The 15,365-nt window shown below is 48.3% G+C and overlaps 2 protein-coding genes across 2 annotated transcripts in view; one reads left to right on the top strand and one right to left on the bottom strand.

Annotated features, from left to right (window-relative positions):
* The first annotated feature begins 2,071 nt into the window (after nucleotides 1-2,071).
* Nucleotides 2,072-5,620, top strand: LOC104489147 (solute carrier family 25 member 36-like). The gene is given in 8 exon segments (XM_010131270.1): nucleotides 2,072-2,107; nucleotides 2,110-2,141; nucleotides 2,904-3,080; nucleotides 3,651-3,728; nucleotides 4,049-4,149; nucleotides 4,780-4,846; nucleotides 5,039-5,322; nucleotides 5,421-5,620. Coding segments are annotated over 8 exon segments (975 nt in total).
* A 1,864-nt stretch (nucleotides 5,621-7,484) lies between these two features.
* The window catches only part of CLSTN3 (calsyntenin 3), an 11,880-nt gene continuing 3,999 nt past the window's right edge, over nucleotides 7,485-15,365 (bottom strand). The window contains exons 7-17 of the mRNA XM_010131271.1: nucleotides 14,924-15,041; nucleotides 14,685-14,847; nucleotides 13,543-13,599; nucleotides 12,694-12,851; nucleotides 12,364-12,512; nucleotides 11,659-11,885; nucleotides 10,411-10,581; nucleotides 9,653-9,798; nucleotides 9,386-9,521; nucleotides 7,735-7,952; nucleotides 7,485-7,655 (exon numbers count right to left, since the gene is read on the bottom strand). Of these exons, the coding sequence (XP_010129573.1) occupies nucleotides 7,485-7,655; nucleotides 7,735-7,952; nucleotides 9,386-9,521; nucleotides 9,653-9,798; nucleotides 10,411-10,581; nucleotides 11,659-11,885; nucleotides 12,364-12,512; nucleotides 12,694-12,851; nucleotides 13,543-13,599; nucleotides 14,685-14,847; nucleotides 14,924-15,041 (1,714 nt within the window). The remainder of the gene's footprint in view (nucleotides 7,656-7,734; nucleotides 7,953-9,385; nucleotides 9,522-9,652; nucleotides 9,799-10,410; nucleotides 10,582-11,658; nucleotides 11,886-12,363; nucleotides 12,513-12,693; nucleotides 12,852-13,542; nucleotides 13,600-14,684; nucleotides 14,848-14,923; nucleotides 15,042-15,365) is intronic.

The following is a 15,365-nucleotide window of genomic DNA, read 5'->3' as shown; positions in this document are numbered from 1 at the left end:
AAGAGTGGGGCTGATTTTTTTTTTTCTCTGTTTTGAGATTTTGTGGTCTGATTTTCATCCATTTAGCATCTATGCTGTAGACAGAGTGCTAAGGTTCTAAGCGTGGTTTTGTGAGATGCCAAGCTCACTTTTTGCAAAATTTAAGTATGTAACACCTTTTTAGTTGCTTTTGTGAATCCAGCTTTTGTTTGGTAAGTTCTGTTTAAAAACCCCACAGTATAGTCCCTCCCACCAACACTTATTAGTACAAAACGTCCTTTAGGTATAGGGATCTGATTCCTTAATTCTGTTCTGGCATAAATCGCAGATCATATAACCTTAGCAGCATGAATTATTACAAATACACTTCTTTTTTAGTCCTGGTAGACCTTACAACTCTTCTAGGCTACTATGTTTCCCCAGTCTCCTAATATTTCTTAAGCATTCAAATCTGTAGGTATGAAGTCTCCTCAATCAGCTATTTCAATGGCCATGGCCATGGGGGTTTCATACCTGCTGATTTTAAAATGCTGGTTCTGACTAGATTTTGTTCAATTTTGCCTTCATTAGTATTGGACTGAAAACTAGTTGATGTCTTTGTGATGAGAGTATGTAATTTTCCGTTTCTCCTGAAACAGAAGAATTTCAGAGACTTATGCCTTTCATACATTGTGAGCAGCTGTATCATCATGCAGTGCGTGTGAAGACATCATAGTTGAGTTTCCTTCTGGTTTTGAACAACTGGAACACCTTATTTCCGTAGCTTTGTTTAGTCAATGTTCTTCGCTTCCTGAAAAATCCTCCTTAGTCTCGTCATTGAGCCGTAGTGGCTCAGAGGTCACCCTTCACCTCCGACTCTTATGGCTCATTAAATGATCACCGTGCTAAGAAGTAACAAGAGTTAAAACTCTTATTATTGCTTTTAAAATTCTTTTCTTATTATCTATACATATCAGTAGCTTGAAGAATTTGAATTCAGGAAACTGTTGCATGTCTTGGAGACGCATGCTCAAATTCATATCCTGACCATGCTCAGGTCAAACCTCTTGAAGAATTGAGATATTAGGAAAAAATTAGATAAAGTTGTGCCTCTTTATGCACTATTAGGGAGAAAAATCTTTAGGATACCAAGCAATTGCTTCTCTAAATGTTGTCCTGTTGTAGTGTTTTCTCAACTTTTAGATAAGAAGTGGAAAATGCTATTCAGACTTCTTAGACGTCTTCATCTGTCACCGCAGTATTCGATCTCCTGAACTGGAAACTACACTTCTGGTCAAGAAAACGAAAGGCCTCTAAGTCTGGAGCCTGTTAAGGCAATTTAGTAGAAACTAAATGAAATGGTAATGAACAGGACTGTTGGACCCCTGAATGAATATGGCCGACATGGAAAAATCAACATGGCTTTTGTAAGAGGAGGCCCTGCCTCACATGACTCCTGGATCACTACATAGGCTGTCTCAGTGTCCGTGCTTCATCAGCGTGTTCATCCAGAGATCAAGGACATCCAGAGCCAGGACATTTACTGGTTTGCTTTGTGTTGTCTGCTGAGCCCAAGCTAATTTCATTGATGCTGTTCCACCTAATCCCAGACTCCCACCACTCACCATATCTCCTGAGGGAAATTACTGCTCATTGGCTTCTCCGCAAGTCATCATCACTGGGTAGATCTGAAAAGGGCTTGACAAAGCAGGATGAGTGAAATGAAGTAGAGTAACTAATTGCCGGCGTCATTAGAAGAATTACCTTCTAGCTGCCAAATCTTCAACTTTTGGAGTTCATTACAGTAGGCATCCAGGGAGGGTTTGTTTGGTTTTTTTCCCACCTAACCTGCCCACAATAATAAATGAAGCACTAGGAGCAAAGGCAGTGAAAGCAATGTATGTGTGCGCTGAGCTGCATAGGCTTTTTCAAAATAATTCTTCCAAACTCTAGCCATTTGTTGTCCTGTACTGTCGTATGTAGTTCTGTTGATATACTTGATTATTCCTTGGTATCTTGTCATTATTTGGTTGGCTTTTCTTTCTTTGGAGCAGAGTGAGTTTTTTTAAACCTCCATCTCTTGCAAAACAAAGCGAGTTTGGCTATAGCAAGGATGAACAACTGTTTGTCAAAGCCTCTTGCGTGGCTGTTCCGTGCAAATTCATTTCAAAACAGTCTTTCAGGTACTGAGCATCCTCTAGAAGAGCAGTGTTGTCAGTCAAAGGATCTGAAGGGACAGAAGCTGAGAACTGAGTGTATCAGTTCTGACTTGTCCCTGGGTGGCAGAAAGGGAAAAGGGGGATACGTGTCCTTTCAGTGTTACTGCAATGTGACTAGACTGATTGATGGCAATGGTTCACGAGCTCCAGAAATACATTCTGTCTGTTGAAGGTCAAGGTCCTCTTTCATTATGCAGGTCAGGCTGGAGATGAAACTGGCTGTTGGCAAAAAATGCAGATCTTCCTTACAGGGCCTTGCAGATGTGGGCCTGAGGGGGTTATGGGTTGAAGACATAGGCAGGCTTGAGGGGTGGGAGAGTTTTGTGCAGCCAGTGCTGCTGTGGGGAAGTGCGAGGCACGGTGCCTGGTGATCTCAGCAGAAGGCATTGCAGTGAGGTTGGGCAGCAGAAATGTTTGTTCTGGGAAATTCTGAATGCAAAGATCAGCAGCTTTGAGCTGAGGGACTGCTGAGTCTCAGTGGACTTGGGACTGTTTGTCTCAAATACTGAGGGAAATTTCAGAGTGAGGCTGCCAGGACATGCCCCACACGAAGTCATTTCTGCGTTAATCAGTGTCAGAGCAGGAGGTCATGTGTGACGCAGGCTGGGGGACCTAACCTCTTCTCCTAGAGGAGAGAGGTGATGGATGAGCAGGGTCAAAATTATTGCCCTGTTCCTGCACAGGGGTCATTCTTACATGTGCTATTACGCCTTGGTTATGCCCTAGATGTGGTGGCACAGCTGGAGCCATCCTGACCTGTCCCCTGGAAGTGGTGAAGACTCGTCTACAGTCATCCCAACTGACACTGCGCCCTCTGTGCCTCTCAGAGATACATCTGCCAGGGATGAGTGTGAGACTGATGAACCCCACCCCACCATCTCCTGGAGTGCTCAAGTTGCTGAGGTGAGTAGCATAGGGCAGTGTGCGTATTAGGACCAGGGAGGTGAAGGTTTGGCCGTCAGGTGGAGAGAGAGGTGGCAGGGGAGAGATGGAAGTAGCATTTTAGCTGAGGTTCTGGAAACCACAGATGCGGGAGGAAGTTTCATCAGAGCACAGGTACGTCTACTTCTCACAGTTGATCTGTGCTTTGAATTCTGAGTCGACAAGGCAGCTTTTGGACTGTGAGTAATTTCTCAGCCAGCGGTTTGATCAGACCCAGAGTGCTGCGAGCACAGGTACGTCTACTTCTCACAGTTGATCTGTGCTTTGAATTCTGAGTCGACAAGGCAGCTTTTGGACTGTGAGTAATTTCTCAGCCAGCGGTTTGATCAGACCCAGAGTGCTGCTGTCATAGGAAGAAGTGATTGAAGGAGAGAGAAGAGATGGTTGGAGAGAAAATGAGAGTAGGCTGGAAAAAGGATAACATGGGAAACGAGAAGAGGATGCTACAAGAAGTACTGAAGAGTGAAGAAGGAACATGAGACCCTCCAGCTTTGTTATTCTGCTTATTTATCTCTTCATTTCCTTCTGTAGGACCATCCTTGAGAAGGAAGGTGTGCGATCCCTGTTCCGAGGTCTGGGTCCAAACCTTGTTGGGGTTGCTCCTTCCCGGTGAGTACTGCTCCCTGAGGATAGCTCATCCTGCGCACTTTTTAAAGGACCTCCATGACAACTATGGCTCCACATTGTGAAAACAGTCTGGGCCTTGTGCTCATTGTGCTACAGGACCCCTTCACGCAGACATTTTCTGGACCTTCTGATCATGGTTGTAAGATAGTATGATTGCTGTGGGCCTAGTAGAAATGGCATCTGGTGTCACATTAGACAAATCTCTGCTGGAGTAAGAAAAGTTGGAGTGAGGCTGCACAGCAGTGCTGACTCTGCTTCTCGTAGGTGAGCTGTAAACTCTTCTGTATTTCTTTCCAAACCAGGGCTATATATTTTGCTGCCTATTCTGGTGTTAAGGAGAGGCTCAATGCTGTCCTTGTACCAGAGTCCAAGAAAGTACACATGCTGTCAGCAGCCTGTGCAGGTGAGCCTCTTCTGTCTCAAATCAGAGCCAAGGGGTCCTTCTGTCTGTAAGCGTAAAAGGGTTTCATTCCTTCCCCATTGCTGCTCTCATCAGTCATGCTCTCTCATCTGAACTTTTCTTCCTCCACAGCTGGAGCAGTGAGTTCCTTGGGTAACCAAAATGTTTTCTTAGTCTTCATTCTCACCTCTTCAAGTCATGGATCTAGTCTTCAGCCCTTCAGCCGTTATCAGGAAAAGAGCTCCTTTGGCTGTGAGAGGGAGAAGGCATTGTGTAATTTAGACCATTTCTCTTGGAATCATTTCTCTTGATAAATCCCAGTTCTGTAACAAAATCTTCCACTCTTGCAAGTTTAGCCTGTTGTTTCTTGCCTCTTTGTAACACCAGAACCTGTAGTAGGGTTATGGGCAGATGAGCTAATTGCCACCAGACAAAGGCTGGAGGTAGGGGAGGAGACGAATCAGATAGTCTGCCCTAAACGTCTCTTCTCCCAGGGGAGCTCAAGGTCATTCTCAAATTGCAAATGCCTGCAGTTCGCCAAGCAGAACTCAGAGAGCTGATAGATCAGCATCTCCTCACAAACTGTCAGCATGATCCTGGTGCTTATGGCTGTCTTGCTTTTCCATTCTCCAGGCATTACCTCTGCCACACTCACCAACCCTATCTGGTTAGTGAAAACCAGGATGCAGCTGGAAGCCAGGTAAGGCAAGCTAGCCATGCAGAGCCACTCTGTGTCGAATCAGGACTGGTTGGGGGTGGGGATGGGTGGGGGTCTGTGACTTAGAACATAGGTCATCAAGGCACGCTGGGGAAGACTCATACAGTTGCGTTCACAACAGCATTTTAGGTCAGCGGAGCAGTCTGCTGTTCTAACCCTTCCTCCTCGTTGCAGGGTGAAGGGGGAGACAGCCAGCAATGCTCTCCAGTGTGCCATGCATGTGTACCGCACTGAAGGCCTCCGTGGATTTTACCGTGGTGTCACTGCCTCCTATGCTGGAGTGTCAGAGACCATCATACACTTTGTCATCTATGAAGCACTGAAACAGCAGCTGAGAAACAGTCATCATTCCCTTTCCCCGCCACTCACACTTCCGCCAAACAGCCGTGATTTCTTTGGACTAATGGGAGCTGCTGCTGTCTCCAAAACGTGTGCCTCATGCATCGCATATCCGCATGGTGAGGGGTCCACTCTCCTTGCTTCTGTTGTCCTCCATGGAACATGCCATGCCTGTAGGATCAAGCTGCTAATGCCAACTCCCTTTTTGTCTCTCCAGAGGTCATTCGAACACGGTTGCGAGAGGAGGGGTCACGATACCGTTCCTTTGTACAGACTTTGCAGCTTGTGGTCCACGAAGAGGGAGCCTTGGCTTTATACCGAGGGCTCCTGGCTCACTTGATCCGCCAGATCCCAAACACCGCTATCATGATGGCTACCTACGAACTCATCGTACATTTGGCTTCTTCCACCTTGTAAGCACGCTGTAGCACCTGACTGAGGCTGCTTTGGAGATACAGGGACCTCATGGTCCCGAGACTTGGTCTTTTCCCATGCTCTGAGAGGTGGTGCATTTCATCGCGTATCAGAACTGGGCCAGGCATAGCATTCTCAGGACATGAGACTATTTTGTGAAAAGCTGTTGGCTCCAGTGTACAACATGCAGCCTACGTTCTTTCTGGAGACTTGAATTATTCTGGTGCTTCAAGATGTCAGGGCACTGGCCTGACAGTGCCTGCTGTAAGCTCCATGTATAAAACAAGGGCACGGAACTTAGCTGGAAGGAGACAAAGAAGAAAGTGTGAGACTATCTTAGGCAGCCTCATTATCTTCAGTTCTTTTGGACCTAGTAACAACCATACAAGGGCTCAGTTGGGTGTGAAGAGAGGCTAGAGCTGAGACATCTGAGAGAACTGCAGCCAGCTGAGAACTTGTGCTGTGACCTTTTGCGCCCTCAGAGGGGCTCTTCTACTCTTACCTACTGTGCTGCCTTCCCTCCCCTAGGGAGGATTTCTCAGCCTTGGCTGCCAGCCTGTGTCCTGATGCAGAACCTTCATTTTGGGTTCTTAACACGTTGCAGCCATTGCCCTGAGATGCGTCTCAGGCAGCTACAGCCTCTTCTTGTCTTGCAGGATCTGAATAATCAAATACATCCAGGGAAGAAGCACAACCTGCTCTGAGCCCATTACCCTAACAGCTCGTGGTAGTGGGCTCGTAGCCATGCTTTGGCAATATCTGCTGTGTTTCTGTCCCCTCCCTTCCCAAGAGAAGGAGGAGGATGCCTCCTTCCCTCAGAAGTGCTGGGTCTGTTCTGCTACAAGCTGAAACCCCAGTGTAAAAGCTACTCTTTTATGCTGGTAAAGAAAGTGGCTCAGGTGGAAAGATGGATGAAGCTGAGGATTTGGCCAGTTTCTACTGATGATATACTAAGTGTATGGAAAGAGCCTTATGGGGTTTTTTTCTGTAATCAAGAATTCAGTTTGCTGCCTGTGTTACACTTGCTGTGACAGTCTGGGATGCCTTTTTTCCTCCGTGGGTTCCTAGCCTCGTGTGCTGAGGAAGTCTACATTGTGTTTACAAAGAGTATTTTGACTTTCAAAAAGGCAGGGGGTAGGGTCAGGGGTGATGGGTTTTTCTCGTTCCAACTAAAACCACTAAAAACTAAAAACTGTAACCCTTCCCCGAGATAAGGCAGTAATTTCAGTAAATACATGCTCTGGACCATCTCCAGTCTCACATTAGAGGCTACATTGACTGTTTCTTTCCCCACTTATAAAGAAAAACTGCAGAAGCCCTGAACATTTTATTTGAAATCCATTTATTTTAAAATCCACTTTGTTTCCTTATCCTTCTTACCTTCATTCATTTAGTTCAGGAGTATCGACAATTTTACAAAGCGACACAAGCTGCAGTGGGTTGGTTGGTTGTGGGGGTTTTTTTGCATGAAACGAGAATAAACCTCAAACGACAACATTGAAAAAATATACAATATATATATATATAATATCTGGGGAGGGGTTGTGAGAGACCCCACTCTGAGCCCTGTGGCTGGCTCCTTTTTCCAAATTGGTTTTCTAAGCCCCTCCTTCCTCATCGTAGTTTGGACTGTGCCACTGCTACGTGCAAGTGCCCTAACACGTTTCTAGAGAGCCAGATGGGGGGTCAATAACGTGGGGAATGTCCACAATGAGAATGGCAGAAGATGAACGGGGAAGGCAGAAATGACAAATGAGGGAGGAACACGTGTGTACACAGTGGGGGAAGGAAGAAGTTAAAAGTAAGACACGTCCTCCTTCCAGCCATATGTTTGGGGGGATCCACTGGACTGGTGTTTCTAAAGCTCCTAGTAGCGGTGAGAGCTGTCGCTTTTGCCGATGATGTGTCGGTCATCCATGTCATTGCTGTCCGGGGAGTCGGGTGTCTCCGAGTCGGTGCTGTCATCATCATCCTCCATGCCCTCGGTAGCTCTGCCCTCGGCAATTTCTGCTGCCCTCTCCTGGCAGCTCTGGTAAGACTGGGGAGGTGAAACACGGGAGTAAGGATCTGGCTTCCCAGCTGCCCACCCAGCCCCGGCCCCTGTGGCTGCTCCTCACCTCCATGGGGTTGACTATGATGGTGAGGGCTGAGTCGTCCCAGAACATGTCGCTGTCTTTGCCTCCAGTGCTTGTGTGTCCCCCTTCAGCAGCCCCAGGGACCTCTTGCCCCACTCCCCGCCGGTGCAGGGAGTGAATGCGCAGGATGCCAAGGACTACCATGAGTGCCAGGAAGCCCACGCACACCACAATGATGACAGTGGCAGCACTGGGGACCACTTTGGAGAAAGAAAATGAGAAGGCATGGTTAGAGTCTGTCACAGAAACGTATTTCCCACCTGACCTGCAGGAACTGGGGTTCCTGGGCAGGGCTTGGGTTTCTGATGTAGGCAGGAACATGTCCTGACTTTTCTGTGCCCCTGGGCACAGGAAGTTCCTGCTTTCAGCTGCTGTATTTTCCCTTGAGGCCTGCATGGTTTTCCAGGATGTGTAGGATCAGGCATCCTCTGATGTCAGACCGGCCTGTAGGCTCTGCACATCTTTATTTACATAAGCCACCAGAGCGTGCCGCACAGCAGCAATTTGTATCCCACTCTTGAGGCAGAGCCTCTAAGGGCGTGAGGATGATTTTCAGAGAGGGTGATCTCTGTGCAGGCAGTAGAGAAACAAGTCTGCTTTGCAGAGGGACAGAGGTGAGGGCTCTGATGGCCTTCTAATTAGTGCCATGGTCAAAGCCTGGCTTCACAGGAGAAAACTTGAAATTCATCTAAGATCCTTCACACAACTCCCACCCCATTGTTCTAGGCCTGTAGGTTGAACCTTCACACACACACACACACCCCCGCCCAGATACCCCCCTTCCCTACAAAATCTCCCTCTGTGGATTTGTTCTGGGTGGTTCTGTACAGCAGGAACAATTCTGCTGCAGTTGGGCAGAGCTGGAGAAGGCAGTGGCAAAGGCTGAGTTTTGTTGCTCTCCCAGCACCGATGTGAGCTGTCCCTCGAGTGGTTCAGTGGCAGCTGCAGGACTGGACCAGCCTGGGATCAGCTGCTGCAGGAAGCTGCCACAAAAGCTAGCACCAGAAGTGCTTTCCACGTTCCCTACGACAGGGGACCAAATGCCACATAGGGTCATCTGGAACAGTCCTAGGGCTTTCACAGCCTACGAGGAGCCAACTGGTTGTGCTTGTGGCATCTAACCTCTAGCTTTCAGGCTTCTCCCTCCTCTGTTCTGGGGGTAAGAATTCTCTTGTCTGTGAGGTGCCGTCTCCTATATTTTTCTGCCTTGCCAACCACCACCTAGTCCCATCTCTTTTTTCACAGCAGTGGCAGTCTTGATTCTTGTTTCTCTCCTGCTGTTGAAGCTTCCTTCTGAAATTACATTACCCAAGCCCACACAGCACCTTCGCAAGGCACAGGAACGAAACTGCACCAGCTTACAGTTGTTCTTTTAAAGTGTCCTCAGATGTGGATTTCAGACTGCTGCTACATCAAGAAAACAACACAGGAGGATTGTTGCATCAAGCTCTAAAAACACCATTTGACACAGACTGCAGTCCACTTGCTGATGACGAGTGGGACAGGACAGAGTGAGAACTTGAACACGGGTATAGAGAGCCCGAAAGGCATCCTCTGCTAGAGGTTCTACCAGGATATCAGAAAATCAGCATCCTGACTTAAAGGAATAAACCCAAAAGATAGTGTTACCTACTTGGGTTGTTATGGGTGCTTGCCAAACTGTGCCCAGATAGCTCTGCGGGTAAATGATGGCCTCGGTGGATGAACTGCTGGGAACTCAGAATGTGATTAGGGTGAGCAGCTCGGTTCACGTTGTGGAGGACATTCACCTGCAGAAAGACCAGAGTGAGAGAGCCTCAGCCCTGTGTTCATGGTATGTTCTACATTGTGAGCATTCCCGTCCACCACATCCTCTCCAGGCATGCCTAAGCTCCTACGTGTGCATGTGTTGATCTTATACCTCAACAGTAAACTCATTGCTGGAGTAGCGTCCATTCATCTCCGTGCAGGACAGGTGAAACTTCCTTTCATAAAGAGCAGCGCCATGGTTGATGTGGTATGAGACCTGCCGTAGTATCTCCTCATAAACTGCAATGCTCTCCACACCTGAGACAAGAAGAGAGAATTGGTGTGGCGTGAGGAAGCTGCTGCTTTAAAGTCATCTGGCATCATAACCCTGTGGCAAATAGGAGCTGTAGAGGACTCCAAAGCAATACCGGGTTCACTAACTTTAGGAAAGGAGCAGAGATGGAGCTAGCTGCAAAAGACCTGATGAAATTCCTCCTTGCATTGCTAAAACAAGTGGAAGGGAAGGATCAAGAGCAACAGCCCTGTTAAGTTCTGGAGAGTACCAGAACACCAACAGTGTTGCACCAGTCCACAGCCTGTGGGATGTGCTGTCCCCCAGTCAAGTCACACAAAATGCCTCTGGCACCTGAGAACACCAGACCCCAAGGAGTAAGTCAGGAGGAGTGACAGAAGCCCAGGTGAGAGCTCAGACACCAGGTCCTGGTACTGTGTGCTGGAGGAGGAGTCGTCACCTCCCCAAGCAAATGGCCTGGGACTTCCAAAAGCCAGGAGTTCAGCAAATGGTTACATCTCAGCGTTTCACAAAGCACACCAACACATCTCTAACATCTGGTTAAGTGCTCCTCCCAGCAGTGTCCGGGAGTCAGTGGGAGGCGTAATGAGGCGGCTGTGGCCAAGGAGAGGACATACCCGTGATGGTCAGGTAGGCAGAGGTATTAACAAGCTCGAGGCCCTGCTGCTGCAGCAGTGCCCGATCCAGGAGCAGATACTCCCTCTCTGGGTCCAGGTCATCTCCTACCAATGATATCTCGCAGCCATCCAGGTTGTGCACAATCTCATCTGACATTCGTGTGTCTGTCACTGAGATGGAAAAAGAAAGAAGACAGGCCGAGAAAGCCAGACAGTTACTCAGAGCGATACCCACTTACTTAAAAGTGCTCACATCATACACAGTGATTTCTCTTTCTCTGGCTAGCGCTGACCTCGACTAAAATCAGTCTGCTTACTTGCTGGAGGAGTCCCCCTGGTCCTAATGACATTATGCACATAATAAAGACACTTTATTTTGGAACAACATACTGTTAATCAGCTTGGTTCATGATAACACGTCTTGGCTGCAAGGACTCTGTTGACAATGACAATGTGCAAATTAGGAACAAGTCTCTCACGCATTCACAGACCCTTTGAGTGCTTTTGAAAGCTTTCCCCTGTCTCACACTGCTGGTTGCCATGGTTGAGATCGTACCTTCTCTAAAATGGCAACCACGCTCGGTGATTAACTCCTTTCAGCAGGGCTAAGACCAACCTGCTCTCTATCAAGAAACTCGTAATGGTATGAGGAAAGGTAAAGCTGCTAAAAAAAAATTAGGGGGAAAAAAATCCCATTACAAGAAGAGATGCGAAAGTGAAAGGACACGTAGAGCGTAGAGTGCAGAGAAATAATCTGAGGACAACAGAGAGAAATTGAGCGACAAGGTATTATAGGGTGCGAGGAAACTGTCTGGGGAATTCACAGGAATAAATCATGCAGAAGAGGGGGTGAGAAATAAGGAAAGCAGGAGAGAAGGAAGCAGAAGGAGACTGAGTAACTGCAGGAGTGGAGAGGGTGCCAGGCAGGACATCCATCCAGTGCTGGATTCAATAAAGGGAAATGTAGGTAAAATGTGAAAGGGATTAGGAATGATCAGCCTGTGAAAAAAGGAGAGAGAGAGGCAAAGGAACTGTGTGAATAGAACAAGTGCAGGGAGGAGCCGAAACGGCTAAGAACCGATTAGCCTACATATTGTCAGACAATGTGCCTCGCCTCTGTGTTGGTAAACTCTCTCCTATTCCAGGTGTAATGAGGGGCTCTACTTCCTCTGCAACAGCAGAGGACAGCAGCTCTTGTAGGTCTTTCAGTTTGTCTCTTACATTTCACCCTGCAGTCCATCCACTCACCGGTACCGTGCCAATTCTCATCCTTCTTGGCCTCCACCTGGTGAGAAATAGAGCAGGTGATTTGGAGGTTTGGGAACAGGGGCACCCCACCAGGAGCCTCAAAGTCTGATGCAGGATGAGCAGAGTGGGTATTGCCATTCAACAGGATCTGGGGGGCATCAGGCTGTAGCACCACAACATAACCTTCCACATCGGGAATGGAGACACAGGACTCTTCACTGAAACACCTGAAGGAGAGCAGTAGAAAGCATCAGCGGGCCCAAGCTTCCACCAGCAACACCATAAAAGAAAAGAACACCTCCTGCCCATTACTGCCAGTGAAGGGAATAACCCTTCTCTGGTAGTCTTCCTAAAGCTTCCCTGTAGCCTGCGGTGCAAGGCAGAGAGGTGTGGTAGGAAGGACATCACTGGGTTTCAGGTGACTTGGTCACATCCACACACCACAGAGAAAACTAAAACCAGCCCACATGCCTGGAACCCCATGAGTGAAGGCAGAAGTTCTGCTACCTGCACAGACGGCAGGACCCAGTATTACAGTATCCCTTTGGATACTGGATACTTCAGTAGTTATTTTCAGGAAAACTTTTACCCATTTGGAGACCCTCAATTAGAATTAAAATACAAGGTGAGGCAGTGTAATTTTAGTCAAAAAAAGAGGTAACCCTCTTGCTGAACTTAGCCAGAGGTGCTGCTTTGTCCACTCACTTGACAGTAGTGCTGAGTCTGAGCGGCCGGACTCCAGGAGTTGCAAAGCGCAGTGAATTCATGTAAGCCACGTGCTGGATTGCATGGTTAAAGGTTTCCACATCATCACCCTCCAAGGTGAGCAGGGACTGAGAGGGGTTCACATGAACCTACAGGTGAAGAGAAGAAAATATTCAGGGTTGCTTGGCAAATGCCAAGAGTCCAGGCTAAGAGAGACACAAAGGAGAAAGGTGGGGAGTTGTCTGAGGTGGAGGAGCAGGCAAAGTCCTGGGAAGCAAGGCTAGGGAGGGGAGTGGAGGAGACCCATGCAAGCTGGGCAGATGGGCATACCTTCATCCCTTTGCCCAGACTGTCGAAGTCACTGTAATCAAGCCCCTCACGGCAGGCATACAGGCATTCAATAACTTCACGGCTCTCCAAGCTACCAGGGCGTACAGTGAAGCCAGCCAAGTAACCATGGAAGTAGTGGTGTATCGACAGAGGATCTCCTGAGGGAAACATGGGAGGTGGAGGGTGTGAGAGACATGGCGAGGAAGAGAGCAAAACCAACAAAAGCCACAGTGGGAGTGACATACAGACGTTAAGGGAGGTGAAGAAAGACAGAGGGGTGCACAGGACAGGGAAAACAAAGACAACAAGAAGAGAGGTGATGCTGAAGGAAGATGATGAAATGTTTTTTGATTTCTTATGTGGGAAAGCGAGAAAAACAGACTACAGACAGACTAGGGCAGTGAATGGTGGGTAGCATAGAGAAGTTTCTGCCAAACTGCTGAATGCCAGATGGAAACAATTTCTTGTCCCCTTTTCATTCTGCTTCCTGTGAGGGCTTTTAAAAGAAACTATGTTCCATAGATAGTTAGGGATGAGGTGACATCTCCTGATGTCTCTAATGGCTATTGTGTGCTTCAGAGACCAACTTTAATGATCAGCATGAGGACCCGTTCTCCATGTGAAAAGCATACTCCATCTGTCAAAGCAGGCTGTAGTCCTCCTAACAGCCTCTTCATGCTCCACAGATATCGAGGTATCAAGGACCAATCCACCAATTAAGGGGTTTCCTCTCAAGATGGTGGGAGGTGGCAGGACAGGATTGGGGGAGCTGTATGAGGAAGGCACCATGCAAGAAGTCATAGTCATGCACGGCGAAGAGGGGAAGAGAACCACCTTTCTTGTACGTACCTTGGACGGTATCAGTGGAGTTCTCGTTCCCTTTGATTTTCTCTTTGGTTTTCTCCTCTGCAAAAGGAGAACACGCAGACAAGCAATAAGGCTTTGGAAGAGGATAGTTACAGCGTCAGGCAAGTATCTATGCAAGTGCCCGTACTGGCCAATCCAAAAGAACAGCCCTGCAGTCATGTGCCAAGCAGTGCGCCCATCAGTCCCAGAAACAGCACATCACAGGTGACAGAGGGCTGAGTCCCCCTCACGAAGGGGATGGTGAGACTGTAGGATGAGTAACTGATACAAGGGAGAAAGTACAGGGGTTTATTTTTTCTTCCTTCCCAGTTATACCTATTTTGGGAAGTAACTGATTTCCATTTATGGAACGTGGTCCTGGCCACGTTCTCAACACCGCTTTGAAACTCAAATGGTTCCAGGAGGGCGTCCCAAGCTGATTAATATTTGCTGGTTGCATAAGGCCAGTCGAGAGCTTGGGAACATCCTGACCTGGGAGAAGCTGTACTACAATACAGATTGACCATGCCAGGAAGTTCTGCTGGAGTGAGACAAGCAGCAGGCAAATTCCTTTAGTTCTGTCCTGCTTCGGGATTGCAGATGAACTAAAGGACCTGTGAAATGCAGCCTTACATCTCAAAAGAATGGGTTTTCATCTGGTAGTGGCTTAACTACTATGTTCCAAACTTAATTTTCATCCTCCAACCCAATTCCTCTACAGAAGGATAGACCCTCTTCCTACAGACCCTCACGACACAGAAATTGCCATCGATACGACCAGCAACACAAATAGTACTGCCTGCTCTCTGGTGGAAAGCTCTGGTAGAAATGCCAGCACCCGAATGAGGCAGAGTTTCAACTCTCCCCTGCCTGCAGCCTGGTTATCCATTGCATATTCTACTGCTGTTATCCATGAAGCTGCCAGTGACACTTGTCCCTGAGCTATTATTACCGTGGCCTGCTGGCTTGGTCCGGAGGGAAGGAAGGAGCCACCCTGGCTTTGGTGGCAAGGAGGCAAGATGGCTGCACTGTGGTTTGCATCTCTTAGTAGCGGGTGGCGTTTCTCTCACCTCTGCTGGCTCTCCCTCCACTCACTTGTTTCCCACATGGGAAGACCATGATTCATTCAGGGGGCGGGCACTCACCTGTCCAGCAGGCTCCAATCATGAGCGAGGGTTCCTGCCGCGGGGGGTGGATGAGGCCATTGTCATGGATGAGGGCAGGGTCGTAAGAGACACCATCCACGTAGAGCGTGACAGTGGGGAACTCCAAGTTGAGGGCATAATGGTGCCATTCATCATCGCAGACCTACGGCAGGCAGCGAAGGAAGGGATCAGCAAAGGACAGGAGAAGGGGCTGCGGGAAGAGGTAAAAGCTTCCTCACCTGCTCAAGCTTCCAGAGGAACTTCACAGGCCTTGCGCTTTCCAGCAACGGCCAGTAGAGGAAAGCAATCCGGCAGCCGTGCACAGCCAGAGAGTAATGAGAGTAGCCATCCTCTGCCAGGGGCAAGCACAGGGAGTCAGGTACCGCACCTCAGAGCAGTCGCACTAGCCAGAGCCCAGAAGCACACGCTAGCCTGCAGGACCAACACTCAGCACCGCGTGCTCACAGTGAGCTTGACGGCTCCCACACAAAGTGAGACCTGAAGAAGACGTGTTGCTAAGAAGGGACCCCTGCCCAGGTTCCACTCTGGAACACAAGAGATTCACCCCCTGCAGGGACAATCCCTTCTAACAAGTTAGGGACAGCAGGCAGAAGTGTCAGCACTCCAGGAAAAGAATCTCACCGCTCTGCACTGTACTGCAGATCACTGTCTCCTCTTCCC

This window comes from Buceros rhinoceros, unplaced genomic scaffold (genome assembly GCF_000710305.1).
Source record: "Buceros rhinoceros silvestris isolate BGI_N320 unplaced genomic scaffold, ASM71030v1 scaffold34252, whole genome shotgun sequence".
Classification (NCBI taxonomy): domain Eukaryota; kingdom Metazoa; phylum Chordata; class Aves; order Bucerotiformes; family Bucerotidae; genus Buceros; species Buceros rhinoceros.
This window is presented reverse-complemented; position numbering and strand designations above follow the sequence as displayed.